General features: G+C 38.9%; 1 protein-coding gene across 2 annotated transcripts in view; it reads right to left on the bottom strand.

Moving 5' to 3' along the window:
* The window catches only part of VPS13B (vacuolar protein sorting 13 homolog B), a 1,018,523-nt gene that overhangs the window by 843,430 nt on the left and 154,593 nt on the right, over positions 1-20,500 (bottom strand). For both annotated transcript variants that reach the window (XM_038744561.1, XM_038744562.1), the window contains exon 15: positions 16,510-16,634. In XM_038744561.1, coding sequence (XP_038600489.1) covers positions 16,510-16,634 — 125 coding nt within the window. The remainder of the gene's footprint in view (positions 1-16,509; positions 16,635-20,500) is intronic.

Consider the following 20,500-nt stretch of genomic DNA (forward strand, 5'->3'; position numbering starts at 1 on the left):
TGCACATAGTAAGTGCTTAATAAATGCCATCATGAATTAATTAATTAATTAAGGGGAAGGGAGTTCCAAGACAGAGGGAGGACATGGGCGTGGGGTCGATGGTGAAATAGATGAGCTCGATGTACAGAGAGAAGCTTGGCATTCGAACAGCCATGTGAGCAGGCTGGGTTGTGGTGGGGAATCAGTAAGGGCTTTAGAGATGAAGCACCTGAAACACAGAAAGATCCTGGACAGGTTTAAAACATTACGGCCTAGTGGAGAAAGCACAGGCCTGGGAGTTGGAGGGTGTGGGTTCTAATCCCAGCTCTGCTGGGAATTCACTTTATCTTCTCAGGGCCTCAGTCACCTCATTTGTAAAATTAACAAGAATAATACTAATAATGGTATTTGTTAAGCACTTACTACTTGTCAAGCACTGTTCTAAGCGCTGGGGTAGATACAAGGTAATCAGGTTGTCCCACATGGGGCTCACAACCTTAATCCCCACTCTTCAGATGAGGTAACTGAGGCACAGAGAATAATAATAACGATGATGACGGCATTTGTTAAGCGCTTACTATGTGCAAAGCACTGTTCTAAGTGCTGGGAAGGATACACGGTGATCAGGTTGCCCCACGAGGGGTTCGCAGTCTTAATCCCCATTTTACAGATGAGGTAATCAATCAATCAATCAATCAATCGTATTTATTGAGCGCTTACTGTGTGCAGCGCACTGTACTAAGCGCTTGGGAAGTACAAGTTGGCAACATATAGAGACAGTCCCTACCCAACAGTGGGTTCACAGTCTAAAAAGCGGGAGACAGAGAACAAAACCAAAACATACTAACAAAATAAAATAGACTAGATATGTACAAGTAAAATAAATAAATATGTACAAACATATACACTTATATACAGGTGCTGTGGGGAAGGGAAGGAGGTAAGATGGGAGTAACTGAGGCACAGAGAAGTGAAGTGAGTTGCCCAAGGTCACAAAGCAGACAAGTAGCGGAGATGGAATTAGAACCCATGTCCTCTGACTCCCAAGCCTGGTCTCTTTCCACTAAGCCACGCTGCTTCTGGGGATAAGGACTGTGAGACCCCGTGGGACATGGGCTATGTCAAAACTGATTAGCTTAGATCTACCCTAGCACTCAGTATAGCACCTGGCACAAAGCAAGTGTTTAAATACGAGAAGCAGCACAGTCTAACAGAAAGAGCATGGGAGTCAGAGGATCTGGGTTCTAATCCCAGCTCTGCCACCTGTCTTCTGTGTGACTGTGGGCAAGTCACTTAGCTTCTCTGTGTCTCAGTTACTTCATCTCTAAAATGGAGATTGAGACTGTGAGACCCCTGTAGTATAGGGACCAAGTCATTCATTCAATCATATTTATTGTGCACTTACTGTGTGCACAGCACTGTACTAAGCGCTTGGGAAGTGCAAGTTGGCAACATATAGAGATGGTCCCTACCCAACCACAGGCTCACAGTCTAGAAGGGGGAGACAGACAACAAAACCAAACCAAACAAAACAAACAAGTCAATTATCTCTTGTATCTGCCCCAGCATTTTAGTACAGTGCCAGGCATACAGTAAGCGCTTAACAAATACCATTTAAAAAAATTAGTAAACTGAAACAAATGGAATCATATTCGTAATATTTTTCTCCATAGTCCTCTATTCATGAAGCTCAAATGTATTTTTCTAAAGCCATAAAGAGCTTTGACTATGACTATTCTATCCAAGTTTGCCTTGCCTTAAAGTTTTTGTTTTATTTTGTTTATTTTGTCTTATTGTTGCAGGATCAGTTTCTATACCTTCCAAACTTCTTTTCAAAGGTGTCAATCTGAAAATTGGTATATACGTTATTTTCTTTAGCATTAACAAGTATCTTGTACTTTCATTTTCCAATAAGGACACTATCGCATTTCTTTTCTTGATATTGCATTCATTCAATCATATTTATTGGATGTTTTATGGTGTGCAGAGCACTGCACTTGGGAAACTGCAGTGCAACAATAGTGACAATCCCTGCCCACAAAGAGCTCACAGTCTGGGGGAGGAGACAGACAACAGTACAAATAAACAGACATCAATATAATAAATAAAATGACAGATATATACACAAGTGCTATGGGGCAGGGGTAGGGGGAAGAGCAAAGGGAGCAAATGAGGGCAACACAGAAGGGTCTAATCTTAACTCTGTGAATCATTCATTTATTTTAGTAAACTATATTTGTCTCCACCTCCCCCCCCCAAAAAAAAAACCACAGCCCTCCTTCTCTTCAGGATGCTAATCATATGACAGAAAGCAGGTAAGCTCCTAGTGAAAAGAGAATGGACCTGAGAGTAAGGAGAACTGGGTCTTAAACCCAGCTCTACCACCTGTTTTACTGTGTGACTTGGAGCATTAGACTCTAGGCTGCAAACTCATCTCCAAGCTCTAAGCTTGTTGTGGGCAGGGAATGTGTCTACAAACCCTGTCATATTGTACCCTCCCAACTGCTTAATAGAGTGTTCTGCAATAGCACTCAGTGAATATTAGACTTTTAGACTATGAGCCCACTGTTGGGTAGGGACTGTCTCTATATGTTGCCAACTTATACTTCCCAAGATCTTAGTACAGTGCTCTGCACAAAGTAAGCGCTCAATAAATACGATTGATTGAATATGACTATTAGGCAAGTCATTTAACTTCTTTGTGACTCAGTGTCCTCTTCTGTAAAATGGGGATTAAATAACTTTCTCTCTTCCTCAGACTATGAGCACTGTGGGGCAGAGAATGTGTCTGATCTGATTACCTTGCATCGAGTCCAGTACTTAGCAGAGAATAAGCACTTAAAAAACATCACAATTATTATTCTGTGGTCTATATGGTTTAGGGGAGTGTTTTTAGTGGCTCTTCAGTCACCTGGTAACCACAATCTGATTGTAAACTCCTCAAGGGCAGGAACAAATTCTACATTTTCCTGTCTCTTTTCCCTTCTCTCTTGGATTTTTTTTTGTAATATGCTCTCAATTATCCATTTGGGTTTTTTTTTTTCACTTTCCCACAAGTGATTGGTTGTGTTTCCTAGAAAACATTTTTCCTCTTTTTGATATTATTTGATCTTTTTTTCTGCCTCTCTCAAGCATACTTGCTTTACATTCACTCCCTTAATTCTTCCACAACTCCCCTTAGAGGTAGCACTTTGCTCCACATGGCATAATGGTTACAGCAAGGGTCTGGAAATCAGAAGGTCATGGGTTCTACTCCCAGCTCTGGCACTTGTCGGCTGTGTGACATTGGGCATGTCACTTTACTTCTCTATGCCTCAGTTACTTCATCTGTAATATGGGAATTGAGAGTGTGAGCCCTATAGGGGACAGGGACTGTGTCCAACTTGATTAGTTTGTAACCACCCTAGCACTTTGTACAGTGGCTGGCACAGAGTAAGCACTTAAATACCACCATTATTATTATTAGCATCATCTTTAGTACATGGACAACTCTGTACCCTCAGCATGGTGGGTATTCTTGATTCATTTTATTCTCCTTTCTCCTGAGTTCTCTGGACTTTCTTTACTATCGCATCCTATGCTGCCATCCTGACTCATATTATCCTCCTCCAGCTATCTTTGAACCACGACCTAGAAAATCCCCTCAACTTTTAAGGATTAAAATTCAGTCTCGGCACATGCCCAGTCAACCTCTACCATAAAGTCAGAGGCCAAATGGCCTGAAAGAGAAAGTAAAATCCAATTATCCTATAATATGGGGATTACATTCTTCCAAAACCCCACACAAAGGAACAGTTGCATCATATTTCTCCCTTTAGACTGTGAGCCCACTGTTGGGTAGGGACTGTCTCTATATGTTGCCAACTTGTACTTCCCAAGCACTTAGTACAGTGCTCTGCACACAGTAAGCGCTCAATAATTACGATTGATGATGTCAAAACTCTTTCTTGTAATATACTGCAGCACACTAATTTTCTTTGCTAAAATGCATATTGAAAATATGCACTATAGCAGACCTGAGCGCATGAGAATGTTTTAATATAGGCAGACAAAAAATAATCCACTTAAATTGTACTACTGATGTGCAGAAAATGAACTCAAATACTATTGTTAAAAAAATTATCAGTTTGGCTACTTTACCAAACCTGAATGGTATTCGGATCAGTGTCTTTTTGCTGTACTTCTTCAAGTTCCTCATTTCCTTACCACCCAGTAACTCCGGTTCATTTTCACAGCCCCTGAGATCAGCTTCCCTTCTCACTGTCACACCTGGAGAGTTTCCAGGACGCTATCAGTCTCGAATATGGGAAGGAGAGTCAAGCAGAAGCATTTCCATTCTTGCTTGGGCAGTGGTTAGCAAGTGGAAGGCAATCTGCTACAAGTCAAAACTCACTTGTGCAGAGTAGCAGCAGCATGGGAGAGAGTCGAGGGCAGAGACTCAGGTTCACTGCATGGAAGGAGGCAATGGTACCCCACTTCTGTATTTTTACCAAGAAAACTCTAGGGATATACTATCAGCACGATTGCAGATGGAGATGTTCTGGGAGAGACGTGTCCGTGGCTTTGTTATGGGTCGGAGACTCAACAGCATAAGACAAGATGAGATCAGCTTCTTAGGGGCCAGAACCTGTTGACATCACCTGCAACCTCACTCTTTCTGAAGATCAGTTTTGAAGGTTTCTTCTGCCTCTTGAGTGTATGCTTGTTGTGGGCAGGGAATGTGTCTACCAACTCTTTTCTACTGTACTGTCCCAAGCCCTTAGTATAGTGCTCTGCGCACAGGAAATACTCAGTAAATACCACTGATTAATTGACTGATTCTGCTTACTTGCCCAGTCTGCCTCTAGCAAACAGCTGTCTCTTTACTGGTCCTTCTGTCAACCTCAGGTGGGAGTATTTGGAACAAGATTAAGGGGGTACAAAATCCACCACCCAGGTAATATATATTCTTAATCTGGAATATGAAAATTGCTAGAACCTCAGTTTTTCTAGTTTAATTCCAAAGCCACACACACACACACACACACACACACACAAAACACACAAGTATATATTCAAGGGATAATATGAAAACTGGTCAAAGGGTGTAGTTTTACTTTACTGATTTACATGACAAATTTCTGAATTAACTTCTCTGGCTGATTTCACCATCATCAATACTATTTATTAAGCATCTTTTTTGGGCACAATAATAATAAAAAAAATAATAATAATGATAATGGCATTTGTTAAGCACTGTTCTAAGTGCTAAGGAAGATACAAGGTAATCAGGTTGTCCCACATGGGGCTCACAGTCTTAATCCCCATTTTACAGGTGAGTTAACTGAGGCACAGAGAAGTGAAGTGACTTGCCCAAAGTCACACAACTGACAAGTGGCAGAGCCAGGATTAGAACCCACGACCTCTGACTCCCAAGCCCGGGCTCTTTCCACTGAGCCACGCTAGCATCACACTGACTTGTTCAGCCTGCACTCAGATATTCTATTACTCATGGATTTAAATTCATTCAATCGTATTTATTGAGCACTTACTGTGTGCAGAGCACTGTACTAAGCACAAGCAGAGTTAATGTATGTTGTTTCAATACCATTCACTTTTTCAGCAGCAAACGGTATGAGAAGCAGAGATGAGTTTAAATTAATTGCCGAACAATAAAATGTCAAAAGGAATGTTTTGAAAATAAATTTTAAAATTTCACTCATTTTATAGTTGTGTAGACTTTAAAAATAAAGGTGTAAGGAGAGCATCAACTTCCTAACATTTTTAAAGTTTCTCAATTCATAAAAATTTGAATCTTTGTTATATTGTGCTCCTCAAAGTTCTTAGTACAGTGCTCTGAACACAGTGAGTGCTCAATAAATACAATTGACTGGTTGATTGAATCAAAATAGTAGAATAGGATGGTTTCATGTTCTGGACTCCAACTAGCAGGGTGGAAAAAAAATAAGCGCTTCCTATGTGCAAAGCACTGTTCTAAGCGCTGGGGAGGTTACAAGGTGATCAGGTTGTCCCACAGGGGGCTCACAGTCTTAATCCCCATTATACCGATGAAAATTTGAATTTTTGTTATATTGTGCTCCCCAAAGTTCTTAGTACAGTGCTCTGAACACAGTGAGTGCTCAATAAATACAACTGAATGGTTGATTGAATCAAAATACTAGAATAGGATGGTTTCAGGTTCTGGAATCCAACTAGCAGGGTGGAAAAAAAATGATGCCATTTATGGCATAAAAAATGAGGCACAGAGGAGTTAAGTGACTTGCCCAAAGTCACACAGACGACAATTGGCACAGCTGGGATTTGAACCCATAACCTCTGACTCCAAAGCCCGGGCTCTTTCCACTGAGCCACACTGCTTCTCTAATAATCCAGCTATATTGCGAAGATGTAACAATACAACTGCTGTCTAAAAACCTTTTGAAGCTATTTTCCCTTTCATTACTAAATACAGAAAGTGTGTCTAGGGGGAGCATGGAACGTATCTATCAACTCAGTCATCATCATCATCATCGTCATCAATCGTATTTATTGAGCGCTTACTGTGTGCAGAGCACTGTACTAAGCGCTTGGGAAGTACAAGTTGGCAACATATAGAGACAGTCCCTACCTAGCAGTGGGCTCACAGTCTAAAAAGGGGAGACAGAGAACAAAACCAAACATACTAACAAAATAAAATAAATAGAATAGATATGTACAAGTAAAATAGAGTAATAAATATGTACAAACATATATACATATATACAGTCATACTGAACACTCCCAAGCACTTAGTACAGTGCTCTGCACACAAGTACTTAAATATTTTTGATGATGATGAGGCTTTTTTTACCCTCTTCAACTGGATGGCTTGACACCTACTGGATTTTAAATCATCACTGGGATTTTGGATGACCATGTGAGAAGGGACAAGAGACTCAAAACAGTTAAAAAAAACAGACATGGACTTTGAGAAAAAAAGGCAAGGAAAAAAGCAGCTTCAACTCAATGTTTGTAAAATTTAACCAGGTTTTATTAATAAGGAGCTTTCAACATGAAATATTTTTACATACCCTTGGTAAGTCCCAAACCCACAAAAATAATCAAACACAGATATACTTATAGGATACTGTCATTAGACTACAGTGCTGTCACTGTATAATGGTCCCCTTCTGTCCTGCGTAAACAAAGCCAATTACTAAGACAAAGCCATTATATTTATTTTCAAAGCAAGAGACTTGGGACCCTGCAACAACAGTATCCAACATCAACTGTTTGGGGAGATAAGGAATTTTCTAAAAATGCGTTTAGAGCTCTAATTTGATTTCAGCTGCAGTAACTACATCAATTCCCATTGAGAAATTGGGAAAGAATTTGAAATAGATGTGTTCTGCCTATGTAAATTTCACACCCAAACTATCACAAAATTACTCATGCAAAATGATGAAATTTTAGTAAAGCAAAACTAAACTGTTTACCGAACGAAAACCCTTCTGCTTCTTAATGTATGCCTCCTATTTGTGCCCTATTTTTAAGATGCAAAAGCTGAGCACAAATGTTAAGCAATAGTTTGTCCTTATTTTCATACTACTTTCTCACGCAGAAACTAAAACTTACAAAGTATGCTAAATGTGGGTAAAAAGTTGAACTTTTTCTTGAATGCACAAAAAAAATATAGCAACTGTATTTTCAATATCTTTGATGAATAGAAATTGTTAGGAGTCATATCAATTTGATTAATTTTCTTCAATCAATGGTATTTCCTGAGTGCTTACCGTTTGCAGAATACTGTATTTAGCACTTGGGAGAGTGCAATGCAACAGAGTTGGTAGATGCATTCCCTGCCCACAATGAACTTATACTCTAGAAATAACAGTAATAAAAATAATAATAGTATTTCTTAAGCTCACACTATGTGACAAGAACTATGCTGAGGACTGGGGAAGGTATAAGTGCTATCTGAGGGTTTAAGATAATTGCATTAATTTTTCAAAAGAGTATATGTTTGTTATATTCTTAACCAGAAATCAAGTTCTTTCCTCACCAATTTCAATGACAAGAAATTCAGGTGGGGGCATTTAGTCCCTTACAAAGCTACTCAAAGCAAACAATAATTAGTGACAATAATGATCATATTAATAACTGTGATATTAAATGTTTACTATGTGCCAGGCACTGTACTAAGCACTGGGGTGGGTACAAGCAAATTGGGTTGGACAAAATTGAGGCTTGAGGGGCGATTTTCAGGTATCTAACAACTCTGAGTCCAGCTATAACAACCATAGTGACCACTACAGCAGGCAGCACAGTCTTCCTAAGATTCTACTTTTGGTGGTAGTCTCAAGATGTGGTCACTACTCTATCCTTGCCTTGGGGATAAAGCACGGCAGTTTGGGATGGAGGCTCCAGGATGTTGCGATGGGACACTGGTGCAAGTGCTTTGCACATAGTAAGCGCTTAATAAATGCCATTATTCATTCTTTCAATCGTATTTATTGAGCGTTTACTGCGTGTAGAGCACTGTACTAAGCACTTGGGAAGTACAAGTTGGCAACATATAGAGACGGTCCCTACCCAACAACATGCTCACAGTCTAGAAGGGGGAGACAGAAAAAAACACAAAACATGCAGACAGGCATCAAAGTCGACAGAATAGAATTAAAGCTAAATGCATATCATTAACAAAATAAATAGAACAGTAAATATGTACATTTGCTTCTTCCTCCAATCTATAATTTAATTTGTATCAGTCTCCCCTGGCTAGAGTGTAAGCCCTTTGGGGGCTGGGATCAGATCTACTAACTGCATTTACGTACATATCTGAAATGTATTTTTTTTACATTTATGTCTCTCTTCCCCTTTAGACTGTAAACTCACTGTGGGCAAGGAATGTGTCCGTTGATTGTTATTCTGTACTCTCCCGAGTGCCTAGAACAGTGCTCTACACACGGAGTAAGTGCTCAATAAATACAACTGAATATATGAACTCTAGTGTACTCTCCCAAGCACTTAGAACAGCGCTCTACAGAGAATTAGTGGCTCAATAAATAATTATGGTTGATTAGGGAGTGGGGAAAAGATAGGGTTAGAAAACAAATTGATGATATGCCCCTTGTCTCTCACTCCTCAAGCTGGGCCTCAATGAAAACGGTCTTAGGATGATGATGATGGTATTTGTTAAGCACTATGTGCCAAGCACTGTTCGAAGCACTGGGGTAGATACATGGTAATCAGATTGTCCCACATGGGGCTCACAGTCTTAATCCCCATTTTACAGATGAGGTAACTGAGGCACAGAAAAGTTAAGTGACTTCCCCAAAGTCACACAGCTGATAATTGGCGAAGGTAGGATTAGAACCCACGACCTGTGACCCCCAAGCCCAGGCTCTTTCCACTAAGCCATGCTGCTCCTTCTTCCTAGGAGAAGAGGTTACCTTCCACTTGACAGTGGCCATTTCCGCATTTTCAGCTCCACTTCCCCCAAGGACACAACGAAGCCAGGGGCCCTGAAGAGGTTGCTTTATCTAGCCTCAGTATAAAGCTTCAGTCTCAGAGATAAAAAAAAATCTTGAGTTCTCTTTGTGTACTAACACCACTCTCCAAAATTCTGTATGCCTATACAAAGTTCAATTTTTCAGATAACCAAAAAAATTTATTTCAGCCAATTATTCAATCTCTTTCATCAATACCTTTTCTTCCAGTGTTGCCGTCCAATAGATAACTTGATTTACTTCCTTTGATTTGTCCCTCTAAGCTTACAGAAGGGCTAGGGAAGAGTGAAGTGAGGAAAAAAGACTTTTTTCAGATCTTCCCAGACTAAGCCCCCTCCTGCTCTCCCTCTCCCTCCACTGCCCTGCCTCGCTCCCCTTTGCTCTACCCCCCTCTCCACCCCACAGCACTTGTATATATCAGTGTAGCTTAGTGGAAAGAGCACAGACTTGAGAGTCAGAGGACCAGGGTTCTAATCCCAGCTCTGCCACTTGTCTTCTGTGTGACCTTGGGCAAGCCACTTCACTTCTCTGTGCCTCAGTTACCTCATCTGTAAAATGGGGATGAAGACTGTGAGCCCACTGTTGGGTAGGGACTGTCTCTATATGTTGCCAACTTGTACTTCCCAAGTGCTTAGTACAGTGCTCTGCACACAGTAAGTGCTCAATAAATACGATTGATTGATTGACTGTGAGCCCCACGTGGGACAACCTGATTACCTCGTATCTGCCCCAGCGCTTAGAACACTGCTTGGCACATAGTAAGTGCTTAACAAATACCATCATCATTATTACATATTTATAATTATATTTACTTTTATAAATGATGTGCATATGTCTATAATTATTTTTACTTATAATAATGCTACTGATGCCTGTTTACTTGTTTTGATGTCTGCCTCTCCCCCTCTAGACTGTGAGCCCATTGTGGGCAGGGATTGTCTCTGTTGCTGAGTTGTACTTCCCAAGCGCTTAGGACAGTGCTCTGCACACAGTCAGTGCTCAATAAATATGACTGACAATGAAAAAATAGGCAGTCATAATTAAGAGGAAGAGAAACAAAAGCCACGAATCATTAAGCATTCTGAACCTTCAATTCTACTCCCTATCCCACTAACTTCCTTATCCCCCCAAACTACTTTTTTTCTGCCTGCCTCCTCCATTACCGTCTAAGCTCTTTTAGGCCATGGGATGGGTAACTGGCTTCTGTCCCTCTCCCAGACTCCTCCTATGGTGCTCTGAACTCCGAAAGCATTCAATAAATACCACTGATTGATTGGTTGGCTGAGGTCGCCGGCAGCAGATATATCAGTCTGCTAGTTAGTAATTAGGAATGGGATGCGTTTGGGAACTGAGACAGCAAAAGGTCAAATCCGAAAGAACGCTAGGAACTGTCAAAAACAAATACATCAGGACGCTAAAGACCTCTCTTTCGCTGTGCACAGTGCAGAAAGAGTAAACACAAATTTGTGGATAAGATCTCACAGTAACAGAGTCCAGGCATAAGAGACTAGGACTTTTTGCTATTGAACATGTGTTACATTTGGCTGCAATTCTGCCTGACTCTCAGCATCAAACAGAACCTCCTGACCACCGACTTCAAAGCGATCCACCAGCTGTCTCCTCCTTGCCTTTCTGCTCGCTTCTACAGCTACATCCCAGTTGACGTTCTTTACACCTTTCTAGCAAACCCCTTAACTGTATACCTAGCTCTCAACTGTTCCATTCAGATATTCTGTGTAAACTCTTTTCTCTTCCCTCGGCAGACTAGGAAAACCACATCTGCGACACCACATCCTACCCACCATCACGCAGTCAAACCTCTCCTAATAAGCCACCTCACCCTGGTGGCATTCATTCAATCGTATTTATTGAGCGTTATGTGCAGAGCACCGTACTAAGTGCTTGGGAAGTACAAGTTGGCAACATATAGAGACGGTCCCTACCCAACAACGGGCTCACAGTCTAGAATTGGGAGACAGACAACAAAACAAAACATGTGGACAGGCCATCGGAATAAATGGAAATAAAGCTAGATGCACATCATTAACGAAATAAATAGAACAGTAAATATGTACAAGTAAAATAGAGTAATAAATCTGTACAAACATATATACAGGTGCTGTGGGGAGGGGAAGGAGGTACGATTCCCCAACTCATCTCAACCCCCCACCCTCACCACACCCTTCCCCAGAGGGCAGTCCATCAATAGTATTTAATCGAGCGCTTACTGTGTGCAGACCACTGTACTAAACACTTGGGAGAGTAATACAACACAGTTGGTAAACGCATTCCTTGCCCACCAGGAGCTTATAGTGTGGAAGAGGAGACAGACATTAAAATCAATTGAGTCATATCTTGTACTCTGAACTTTCTTGTGTATATCAGTTCATTCCTTCCAATCATTTATGCTTTTTTGGAATTTTTCCACTGACTCACATTACCTATTTTATTTATGGTTTTACTCTTGTTCCCACTTGAGCTATTCCATGTGTATCTGCCTATTTTCCCAGGGATCAAGACCACCTACTTCAACTGTACACTCATAACTACCCAGTCCAATGGTCTGAAAAAAAAAAAGACACTTAAATACTGATGAAGATGATCCACTGTACCTATGTAATGAATCCCTGTGGAAATTCAATAATGGAAACATTCTTATGGAAATAAAGTTCAAGTGACTCAACAAGGTTTTACCTATTGACTGCTGTTAGCTAAAGAGACTCAAAATTGCGTACAAATAGGATCTCCAGAATTACAGTGGCAAAAACCACCCTACTACAAGTAATCTCAGAGCCTGAAGAACATAGTAGGGCTTCAGTGACTTGTGAATGCTCAATTTCACTGCCCGATAACCGTTAGTGCAATGGGAAAAATTTAAGGTGGGAGAAAAAGAAAAGGAGTCAGTAAAGGTCAAGACTGAAGGAATTAAAAGGGAAAATTGAAGGAGGGAATATCAAAACAGGCAAAAATAATAATACATGATGGTATGTGTTAAGTGCTTACTATGTGTCAAGCACCGTTCTATGCACTAGGGGAGACAGAAGCTAATCGGCATGGACACAGTACAGATTCCACGTGGTGCTCACAGCATTAGTCCCCATTTTACAGATGAGGTAACTGAAGAACAGGGAAGTTATAAAACTTGGTCACACAGCCAACAAATGGTGGAGCTGAGAATAGAACCCAGGTCCTTCTGACTCCCAGGGTCATGCTCTATCCACTTGATCACTCTGAGGTTTATAAAACGATAGGGAAACAAAAAAGAAAAGGGAAAATAAGAAACACGGAAAACACCCGTTAAATGTGATAAAACATTACTATAATTCATTGGATGGGATCGCAACATCTTGGGAGAAAGATGTCGAACGCCTAAGATAACCTCCGCAGCTTGACCGAGGGGAAAAACGACGACAGAACATGCTACCATGACTGATGTTGGTCATAAGGAGTGACCAAAAATAGCTCGTTTTATTCCCAAAGGAGCTTCTTTGGTATAATGCCTTTTCACTGCGCTATTTGGCATCAAGCCAGTGCCTGGGTGGTCAGAATGGTTCATCCATCAGGATCGGAGAAACATAAGAGCTATTCAGTTACTCCTTTTTCCTCCTTTAAACCAGGAGGTCCCTGCTCCAACCAGTGACATTTACTGTACTGTAGTCCATGTAAATCCAAACGGCAGACGTCAAGCTAGTCCGTTGTGCTTCTCTTAGGTAGCCTGCCAAAGGTCAAGCACATCTCCCAAGGGAACCTGGCAAAGCACCTTTGCCATAAGTCCAGGGCAAAGGGCATAAGTCTACATCTCCAATTCCAGTGGAAACACATAAAGTCCTTCACCAAGAAACAGGTTTGCTTATTCTTTCAGGACAAAATTTAACTGAAAAACCCACCAAGTCCCGCCATTCAGCAGATAAATGGTTTGGGAAGACAAATTTGCTCATAAATCCTAAATGAAATATGTATTGACTAATTATCAAAACATACGGGTTGAAACACAGTTCTCCCGACTTTCATAAATAACTATCAATAGAGAATTCGAGTACATTTCTAGCAACGACATCAGAATTTATTAAAAAAAAAAGAACCAGGTAAAACCAGGACTTGAAAAATCTCAAGATCTGTCTGGCATTAATCACTGTAATTAGTAATTTGGTTCATTTTGAAGCTAGCGTGATGTTTCGGTTACCAACGGAGCATGACATTTCATATGATTTATTTTCAATCTTACATTTTTGTCCTTTGGCTTTTGAACTACTCATTCTATTTTTAATCATAAAAATAAATAGTCATGGATCAACGTATTTTCATTTTGAGGATTCGCATTTAAATTAATTGTGAATAAGGCATTAGTATAACAGTCTATCAGTCTATCATCTGTATATTTACAAGCACTTCAATTTAATCGGGGGCTTTTTGGTTTAACTTCATTTATTAATGCTACTAAAATATCAATAATCTGGGGGAAGATACAACAATTATTTGTTTGGAATATGGTCAAAATAACAAACTTGCAAGATAACAGATATAATTAGCTGTACAGTTGGAATTATTTTGAATACAAAAAATGAAAAAACACTTTTCTGATTTATGTCAGAAATAAAGTTGAGATTTTCACTGCTAACTCAAAACATACTACCTAAGGGATTCCATAACAGTTCATAAAATGTCTTTGTTTTTAAAAGCTATGGCCTGGGGTATATATTTTCTCTCAAGAAATAGAAGAACACATGTAGCATCAGATGTGTGTAGTTTAAGAAACTGTGGAATGTGAAATCTAAAAATCCAAATAATGCAGGTGGCAGAATTTGGGGGTGGAGGGGAGGGAAGGGAGAGAATGAGTTTAAAATTTAATGACATTACCAGGTCACCTTACCAGACTAATTCTCACTCGCTGCAGGACTTCAATGAAGCTCTCGGTCCTCATGCTGATTTTGATTTAGTTCAAGTGCCATTTGATGCATTTCATATGGAGTTTTATTCACTTCAAACTACACTTCATTTAACTGGGCTGCAGCTCCATTCATTTATTTTTCTGTTTTACTACCCTCAAATTGGTCTTGCATAGTCTACATATTAATTTATAGTAACAACTTGCGTTTATTATATTAGGGGAAAATTATGTTACAAAAATATGAAAGAGCAATGCACTCTGAAAATAAGGGATCGACCACCACCGAAACAAATTTCAACCATATTCACCTATAGAAAGTGCCGACACCCTGCTTAGAGCTACCGGTGTCCTTTGGTCTGACAAATCTGATATTGTAAATCACCAGATTTTGGTCTTTTTTACTTCAATTTATGGCAAATGTACTCTATCCCATGAATACTTTTCAGAGCACCTAGTCCAGAACATTTTGGTTCATTCTTACACTTTCACCAAACATTTTTTAATGTGCTTTCTTTCTAAATGAGGTGCATGTTATTTTAATATTTTACACTAGAAAAATTCGAACCACTCATTCATTAAGTGATGGGTGCCAGTCAGTATTAGTCCAGAAAATAATTTAATAGATCCATTTATGAACTGAGACAGTATTTTAAGGCATAAACATGCTTTTCTAAATAAACCCCAGTACGTGCTCTGGAGCCTACCTAGATTCAGAGATGACGTGGGCCTCATTTGAAATATGCTAGCACAGAGACACACAATTTAAAAAGTGAAACCAGTCTTCACCCAAATGAAATCAAAGGCATATGAGAGACGCTGATGAGTTGTTTCCAGACTGAAATGCTTCAAAGAGGACTGACATCAAAATGTTTGGTAATTAATTTTGCAAAGATGAACAGTCAGTATTTTAATATGACTATAAATACTTGGACTTAAGGGTGGATTCATTTTTAAAAAGTCAGAATAGCTTGTTCCTGATAGAACAAAATGTTACTGAAATGCACAGGGTATTTCTCATTCCAATAAATATACGACAAGCATTAGTTTCACCATCATTTTATAAAAACTCTATATTAAAGGTGGTTCATGATTAAACTAAAGCACTTTCAAAAGAAAGTGTTCACTGTTCGCTTGAAGTTGATAATATTTTTCATACAGGGCAGATGAAAAGCACGTTCATGAAAAATTAAACTACCACCACCTGGTGGTGTAGATTGTGTTAAAAAGTGTTTGTCCATCAAAATCCAGAGACAAACAGATGCATCGTATTTTGAATCAGCCATCAAAAACACGCACAACCAATTTAAGTATAACCTTCAAGACTTTCACTTACACTACAAACGTTACAAGTGTTTTATGTACATGTTATGTTCTATGAAAAATATTTCCAAAATTCGATTTTAAAGAAAATTAAAATCCCAGTTGATATAGTCACTAGACCTCGCTTATGGGAAAAGAATACAGATTAACAGAAAGAGCATATACAGAGACAACTTTTTAGCATTAAAACAATTCCACCCAAATAATATCAAAAGATAGGAAAAGGAATTGCTACATAAGAAAATTCAAAGCAAAGGACATACTTTGAGTAGAAGCACTTGAAGAAACACCTTAAAGGCCAGGCTAATTCCAGGAATACTACTAAGTCAGTGAAATAGATCACAAAATGCTGACTCTCTACACCAGTACCAAACAGATTCAGCTTCAGACTGTCATAGAGATGGCGGATTAAAGTATATAACTACTCAATTAATATTCTTGATGTCATCTGGTAACTTTCTTATCTCTGGTATTTGTTCTCAAAAAACAGAATGGAAATAAGTCCATACGGTTCCCATTAGTGTTTGAAGCAAAAAACATTTGTTGAGTTTCTGGGTTGTTGTTTTTTTTGTTTCTTAAACTTGTTTGAGTCCAACCAGAGGAGAAAAATCGGGTCTACAACATGGAGCATCAGTTATAACCTTACGAAGAGATGTCACTACACACTACAGGCATTACCAACTAAAACAACAGAGAAATCAAAGGAATTACGCTTCATGCCTTTCCAAAGGAAAACACAACAAATTACTGCAAACCATCGAAGACCCGGATAAGGAAAACTCTCCTTCGGTCCTAAGTGAAAACAAAAGTAAAACCTGTAGCTAATCTTTCGGGAGATTTGAAAATGTTACTTACCAACACATCGGGAGTTTCAGGAATTTTCCATAAAGAGCAGTGCTGAAAGAGGGGATGAGTGGAGCAGGTAAGCAGTATGATCCTCTACTATCCAAAGAGGTCAGTCCTGCTTGGAAACCAAATACCTGAAATTTTTAAAAAATCCGAAAGTTCAGAGAAATGAAGTTTTACTTTTAACAAGCACCATGTCCGCTTTCATTTTCTATACCCCTGCTTCCCACTAACCACTTTCCAATGCATATTCACCTGCCAAAATGATCAAATCTTTTCTTTATTTTGATAGACAATTATTTAAAATGGAAATTATGGACTTATATGAGTCTCACACCTCCACAAAAAGTCACTACTATTCAAACGGCTTTCCTTTTCAAATATAAAGGAAAATGATTCTTCCATTTACCTATTCATATGTACATCTATCTGCTCACGTGAACTCCAGTAATGATTAGATTTTATACTTCCTACAGAATGAAATTATTTAATCCAATTTTATGGCTAAAATAACATCTAATATCTGTTGAGTAGCTGCAACTAAAAACATTTTAATAAACTTTGTACTTAAGTGATGTTCCATTGGGCAAAAAAAAAAAAGGTTACTTGATTATCCCTGCACTCCTCTGAAAATAACTGCACATACTGAATCTTTTCAGTGATTTCTGATTAACAGAATAGAAAAATACTTCGTTCCTGAACATTAGGTGTTGACTACGGTGATGAAATGATGTAATACTGTAAAGGAAAAATTTTTGAGGGTGGAATCTATTATTTCCACTCTTCTTATTTTTAAAAAGGTAGAAGATAAGCACCTCACACTAAAAGCAGACACACAGAATTAAGGAACACAGATTTACCACTTAAAAAAAATGGTATTTGTTAAGTAGTTACTACATAGAAGGCACAGTACTGAGTGTGCTGGGGTAGATAGAAGCTAATCAGGATGCAGACCATGTCCCACATAGGGCTCCCAGTCTTAATCTCCATTTTAGAGGTGAGGGTAACTGAGGCACAGAGAAGTTAAGTGACTTAAAGTCACAAAGAAGACAAATGAGGGATCAGGTTTAGAACCCAGGTCCTTCTGACTTCCAACCCTGTGCTATAAACACTACACCACACTGCTTCTCATGATACTTAATATTTTCCTAACATTAATCGGTAGTCTAGCCACAACATTATCTACAGTTATTTCTAAATTTCCATCTCCATAGGATCAAATTGTTTGCCTCAGAATAATACCTAACTGAAATGTACGGTCATCATTTGTTTACCTCAAGGAAAGGGACAATACCTTTGCTGAATAAGCAAATTCATAATCAAGTAAACCCAAAAATGCATTGCCTATAATTATACAGTTATTTCATTGTGTTTCCAGGAAACTATGTCCTTAGAGGATTTTAGAAATTGACAACCGAAAACTCTTTTTCATAAGCTCATTTTCAGAAGAGAATGCAGATTTAAAGGAACATATTCTCAACAACAATATTGATAACACTAGGGTTAATTTTTTTCTTCTGAAATCAGGCTTTTGTGACTTTCTTATCACACAACATAAATATCAGTATCCCAAATTAAAAGGTTCAATAAATTTGAAAATTATTAGATATTTACATGTCTCATATTAAGACTAATATTCCAGCAAATAATCTTGCACCTCTCTCCCTGGGAACACTTTCTGTTGACCTCCATTTAAAGCCCTCACAGGATTTCAAATGGTTGTTTCTCAAAAAGAAGCAGAAAAACAAACAGCAATAGGGCACCAGACCTAATATTTAATATTATTCAAATATTCTAAAGCGATTCAGTACTTTTTGAAGGAATCTTATTTTCCTCCACTAAGTAATTACAGAATGTCTTGATCACACTCATCTAACTTTAGGCTATACCACAAGACATTAAGAATATATAACACGTAGCATACTGTATTACTGGATGCCGGGAAGAGTTAAAAACGAAAAAGACAAAGTTCCTGCTCAGGGATGAGTTTGTAATCTAAATGGGCAATATGCAGAAGACATTTACAACAAATAAACAAAAACCAAATTCACAGCCCATAAACCTAGAAGAATGCACAAAGAATATGAATACATATATCCTAAAGCAAATACACACAAATGCTAAAATGCTATGGGTTTGTGGTAGTGATTGCTATGATTTTGCCATGTAAAGAAAGGCTCTGAGGAGGAGGTATTTTCTAGAAAAGACAACTTGACAAAGGAGGAGGGAATGACAAAAGCAAAGACTGAAAAAAGCAGTAGGGAGGTCACTTGCAACCTCTTTAACGTTCAGAATTTAATGCATAAAAGAGCCTCCCAAGTACCGCCACCAGATTTCATAATTTGAAGAAGTGGAGGGAGAAGGCACAGAAGGGAAGGAAAGTCCTTTTAATGTCATGGCCCCTATGGCCCTACAAAGATTTGGGGGATTTGGGAAAAGCAATATTTTTCCAATTTGCTTTATTTACTCGTTGCCTAGTGCTATCTCCAAGGGACAGTGCAATGTCAATAGAAAGAAACAAGGATTTTTATGAAAAGGAATTCAGATCATTTAACTTCAGCCACCTAAGCAAATATAAAACATATTTCTGTGTTCTTTAAAACCACTAGCTAACTTTTCATCAGCAGTTTGAGCACTTCATCTCATCTAAAATACAAAATGTTTAAAAGGCCAAAACAAATAAAAAAATTACATATATCAAAATACAGAAATTATGATTCCCCCCCCGACCCACAAAAAAGGGGAGTGTAGTATATTCACACAAAATTTGAAAGCCCTCGAAAACCATCTCACAAAGGTTGGCAAAATGTGTCTACTCTAGGTCCCCCCTCTCTTAAAACAATAATAATAATAAAAATAATAATAATGGTATTTGTTAAGCACTTACTATGTGCCAGGCGCTGTTCTAAGCGCTGGGGTAGATCCAAATTATTGGGTTGGATAGAGTTCCTGCCCCATGTGGGGCTCAAAGTCTTAATACCCGTTTTACAGATGAGGGAACTGAAGCCCAGAGAAGTGAAGTGACTTGCCCCAGGTCACACAGCAGACCCATGACCTTCTGACTCCAGGCCTGTGCTCTATCCACTAGGCCATGCTGCTTCTCATCACGTAATGCAAATATAATGCACTGATGGAGGAGGCTCTGATCAGTCAATCGGAATTATTAACCACTTACTACAGTGCTCTGCACAGAGTAAGCGCTACGGTGAGTACACTACAACTATATAACAGAGTTGGTAGAGACATTCCCTGATCTTGGACACCAACCAGATACCCAAGTGAATTCAGCCCATTCCAAAATCCACTATGGACCCAGAAAAAAAAAAATCTGCATAGACAATTTCTTCACTTTTTGCTCTTGCGTGAAAGTAAGGAATCTTAGTAGGTGCGAAGAATATGGCATAGTCCATTATTTAGTAATTCAGAGTATACTGCTCATGATGGATGAAGAAATGAAAGAAAGACCATAGTTTAAAAACAGTTTTAGCCACATGTGTTTGGAAGGGGAATTTGAACCAAAGACAATAAAAGAATTTTGGATCAGGACATAAAATGCCTATTTCTTGAAATATATCCGAGGAATGAACAACATGCTTTTTTATTAGCCTATACATAAAAGGCTTTATTAATCAAAATATATGGTAAATCAACACTGTTCATGGATTACCTCTAAGTTAAACTGTAATCACTGAAAGCTAATGATTACTAATACCGGAAACTGGCCTTTCCAAGGTACTCACAGCAGGTAAACATCTAAAAATAGACCGTAAGATTCCTGTAGGCAGGGACTGTATCTATTATATTGTTCCAAGTGCTTAGTAGAGTGCTCGGAACATAAGAAGCAGTTTGACCTAGTGGAAAAGGCCCAGGCCTGGGAGTGAGAGGACCTAAATTCTAAAACTGCTCCACCACTTGTCTGCTGTGTGACCTTGGACAAATCACTTAACTCCTCTGTGCCTCAGTTACCTCATCTGTAAAACGGGTATTAAGACTGTGAGCT

The sequence above is a fragment of the Tachyglossus aculeatus genome, chromosome 4, assembly GCF_015852505.1.
Source record: "Tachyglossus aculeatus isolate mTacAcu1 chromosome 4, mTacAcu1.pri, whole genome shotgun sequence".
In the NCBI taxonomy this organism is placed as follows: Eukaryota; Metazoa; Chordata; class Mammalia; order Monotremata; family Tachyglossidae; genus Tachyglossus; species Tachyglossus aculeatus.